At 64.3% G+C, this 3,833-nt stretch overlaps 1 protein-coding gene across 2 annotated transcripts; it reads right to left on the minus strand.

Moving 5' to 3' along the window:
• Window positions 768-3,496, minus strand: SIRT2 (sirtuin 2). 2 transcript variants are annotated; one of them, XM_021379067.1, is made up of 14 exons: window positions 3,355-3,496; window positions 3,196-3,258; window positions 2,959-3,117; window positions 2,775-2,881; window positions 2,610-2,666; window positions 2,451-2,519; window positions 2,242-2,371; window positions 2,101-2,160; window positions 1,938-1,993; window positions 1,756-1,832; window positions 1,576-1,627; window positions 1,415-1,482; window positions 1,093-1,159; window positions 768-997 (listed from the first exon to the last, which is right to left on the minus strand). In XM_021379067.1, exons 1-14 carry the CDS (start codon window positions 3,368-3,370, stop codon window positions 812-814), a joined length of 1,167 nt encoding a protein of 388 aa, XP_021234742.1. In that variant the 5' UTR covers window positions 3,371-3,496; the 3' UTR covers window positions 768-811. The 2 variants fall into 2 exon arrangements, with proteins under 2 accessions (XP_021234742.1, XP_021234740.1); XM_021379065.1 differs by having other exon boundaries at window positions 3,349-3,466.

Raw genomic sequence — 3,833 nt, forward strand, 5'->3', positions numbered from 1 at the left:
CTCTGCGGGCCCCGCCACCGCCGCCGCGACATGGCGCCCCGCTCCGCCGCACCGCCTCCGCCACGCCCCCATTGGGCGGGCCCCACGCCACTCAGGCGGAGCGCTCGTCCCATTGGCCGGCCGAGCTGCCGCTCCGCCGAGAGACCCGCCCTCCAAAGCGATTGGCCTTGCAGGCTCGCGAGCCCGTCGCTCATTCGTCCGCGCTTCTGCCTGTCAGAGAGGACACCGCATCCCATTGGTCAATCCGTGCTTTCGTCCTCCCGCCCACCGAGGTGATTGGCTAGATCAGCCGTTCGTCTGGGCTTGGCGCCGCGCATCTTCTTGGTCTGCACGGAGCTCCCGCCTTCTTCTTCAGCTCCGTTCCGACTCTCCGCGGCTCCCAGAAGGCGTTTCGGCAGCCCGTCGACACGCTATTGGTCAGCCGGCACGCCGATCAACAACCCCTGCCTCTGATTGGCTCCATTCCGGCATGTCACCACCCCAAGCGTGCGCAAATCTCATTTGCCAATTCTCCTGCCTATTAACCTTATCCGCGCGCTGGGATTGGCCGCCTCTCGCCACCTTCTGATTGGTCGGATTAGGACTCCCCCCAACTCCAAGGGATCGAGGACCCTTCAGAGCCCCCCAAGAAGAAGCTGGGTCCCCCCAGGTGTCCTCCAGAGCCCAGGGCTGGGGGGGCCAGATCCCCCACAGCCAACATTCCCCACCCCCAAAGGGACACAGGAACAGTCACGGGGACCCCTACCCCAAAAACACACAAACCCGGACCGTGTCTGCGCCGCTGTTTAATGTCACCATTCACTGCTCCTCTCTACGACTCTTTGCTGTCCCCTCGGTGTTCGCTGGCAGCTCCACCACCCTCGGTGCTGCCCCCCGTGCTATCGGTGCGGCCCCTCCGGGGCTTGGGGTCACCCCCTGGGGCGTCGCTCTTGTCCTCCCGGGCTGCCACGGAGTCGATGGCGGCGTGCTCCTTCCTCACCAGCTCCTGCAGCTCCTTCTGTGGGGCGGGAGGGAGGGGGTGGGAGGGAAGGTGAACCCCTGCGGGTTGGGGGGATTCTTCCCTGCCCCCACTGCTGTATTTTGGGGTCTTACCTTCCAGCCCAGCAGCTCTGCCAGTGCCAGGCAGCCCTCATCACAGTCCCCCAGCCAGGCCACATCCCTGGGAAGGGGGGGGCAGAGGAATATGGGGGCACAGAGGTGGGGGGACACAAAGTGTGTGGGGAAAGGGAGCATACGGGGGGGGGGGACACCCCTCAGAGCCCCCCTGAAATACAAGGAAAGCCCACAGACCTCAGCTTCTCATACCCACCTCCGCCCCAGCTGCAGTGCATGGGGACCCTATGCCCCTGCCCCCCATCCCAGGGTCCTTCTGCGCCCCCAGGGTCCCCCCAGGCCCTCTGCCCCCAGCCCCTGCCTGTAGGCTTTGTCCGAGTCGAAGTCCATCCCGGAGCCGAAGCCCATGAGGGACATGAAGACGTCGCTCTGGGGATAACGACAAGGTGATGAGGCGGGGGGGGGGGGGTTGCAATTGCCTCCCACCCCCTCCAGCAACCCTATCTGCCCCCCTCCCCTTACCTGCCCCGTTTTCTCCTTATTGATGAGGAGCCGGGGGGTGCCGGCAGGGACCCTGAGGAACAAAAAGGGAACAATGAGGGAACTGAAGACACAGGGGGGGGGGGCACAACTCGTTGCAGGAGGAACACGATGCACTGAGGGGAGTGGGGAGCATGACACATTTTGGGTGGGGGCTGTGACCTGCTAACAAGGGAGGCGAAGGGCTGGACCTGCAGTGAAGTGCCCATGATGATGAGAAGATCGACCTTCTGGAAGTCCTGTGCAGAAAGAAGGGGTGGCAAGGAGGCAATGGCTGCCCCCCAGCCCCCTGTCCACCCCCAGCTCATCTCCATTGTGCCCCACACCCCACCACGCCCACTCACCGACTGTAGGAGTGTGAAGAAACGAGATGGGAGGTTTTCACCAAAAAATACGATGTCTGGAGAAAACAGATTAAAATCAGGGAGGGGCAGGAGAAGGATGGATGCAATGAGCCCCCTATCACCCCCTGGGTGGGAGGGGCACAGGACCACCTCCTCACCTCACCTGGCTTCACCACGCTCTGGCACTTGTCGCACTTGGGGACAAGGGATGAGAAGATTTTCTCTGTAAAGGACAAGGGCACAGATCAGCAGCGGGGTGGGAGACGCACACAGGACCCTCCCGCATCCCCCCCCCCGCCATTACCCTTCACCCAGGACAGGTCGTACTGATGCCGGCAGGAGGAACGCAGGCAGTGCGCGGTTTGGAAGGTGCCGTGTGCCTCCACCAGCTCCTCGGGCTGCAGCCCGGCCACGCGCTCCAGCGTGTCGATGTTCTGGGGGGAGGGATATTTACAGGGACAGCATTTAAAGATGTTCTCAGCCTCGGGAAGGGGGCACAGCAGGAGGGCACACCTGTGTGTAGCAGCGCAGCAGCAGCCCCTTCTCCTTCAGCAGCCGCATGAAGTAGTGGCAAACGGTGGGCTGGAGGGAGGGCAGCGGGTGTAGAGCAGCCATGGCGGGGGGGATATGGTGTCCCCATAGGACACCATATCCCTAAGAACCACTTCTTACCTTCAGCTGCCCTGGGAGCAGCTCCTTGGCCAATGCAAAGAAAGGCTCCGGGTGTTGCTATGGGAAAAGTGGTCAGGGGGTCAGGGCCTAGAGGGGTGTTCGGGGCCCGGTGCTGTGCTGGGGGGAGGGGCTCATAGAGCGCTCAGCCCCCTGCTCCCCCCATACCTTGAAATAAGCAATGTCAAAGATGGCCTCGGGGTAGGGCAGTTCGTAGCGGCCCAGGTTGGCATACAGCCCGGTACCGGGTGAGCGGAAGTCGGGTATCCCGGCGGCTGCCAGGGGGAGAGTTTACACATATGCCCCCACTCCTCAGCCCCCCCCCCACCTCCACACCCCCGGCCCTGCTCACCGGTGGAGATGCCGGCGCCCACCATGCACACCACACGGCGGCACCGCTCACTTTGCATGAACCGGGCGACCCCAGCCAGGGACAGCTCATCCAGAACGCGCTCCGGCGGATCCGTGCCCAAACCCAGCGTCCGTGCCAGGAGGTTCCGCAGCAGCTCCACTGCGGGCGGCAGCGGGAGGCAGTTACACAGAGGGCCCTGCAGGCCCGGTCCGGCCCGGCCCCGCACCCCATACTCACTATCGGAGTCCCCCGTGGAGCCGCTCTCAGCTTCAGCGTCGGGATCAGCCCCGGGAGGGGGAGCTGCGGGGGTGGGACGGGGCGTCACGGGGCGCCGGAGGGACTTGCCGGCCCCGGCCCCGGCCCCGACCCCGGCCCCGACCCCGGCCCCACCGTTACCGTCCGCTCCGGACATGGGTACTCTTGGGGACACCTCCCGGCATGCCTGGCGGCGGCGTCTCTGATTGGCTGAAAGCTACATACTCCCCGGTATGCCACGCTCGGGCGATGCTGATTGGCTGAAGGCGCCACACTTCCGGGCATGCCCGGCGGAGTCCGTCCTGATTGGCTGAAGGTGCAACACTTCCCGGCATGCTCGGCGGAAGCGGTGCTGATTGGCTGAAGTTGCCACACTTCTGGGCATACCCGACAAAGACGACGCTGATTGGCTGACGGAGCCACACTTCCGGGCATGCCTTGCACGGGCGGCGCTGATTGGCTGAGAGGGGGGTGTCACATTCTGCGCATGAGCCTCAGGGACAGCTCTGATTGGCTGAAGGCCGCACACTTCCGGGCATGCCCGGCAGAAACGGTGCTGATTGGCTGAAATTGCCACACTTCCCGGCATGCCCAGTGGAAACGGTGCTGATTGGCTGAAG

This window comes from Numida meleagris, chromosome 31, assembly GCF_002078875.1.
Source record: "Numida meleagris isolate 19003 breed g44 Domestic line chromosome 31, NumMel1.0, whole genome shotgun sequence".
NCBI classification, from domain to species: domain Eukaryota; kingdom Metazoa; phylum Chordata; class Aves; order Galliformes; family Numididae; genus Numida; species Numida meleagris.

Coding starts and splice junctions, on each gene's coding strand:
- SIRT2 (XM_021379065.1), bottom strand. CDS start 3,370: ATGTCCGGAGCGGACGGTAACG. Junction 2,372..2,450: donor TGCTGCGCTGCTACACACAG/GTGTGCCCTCCT, acceptor CCCTCCCCCCAG/AACATCGACACGCTGGAGCG. Junction 1,628..1,755: donor TTCGCCTCCCTTGTTAGCAG/GTCACAGCCCCC, acceptor TTTGTTCCTCAG/GGTCCCTGCCGGCACCCCCC.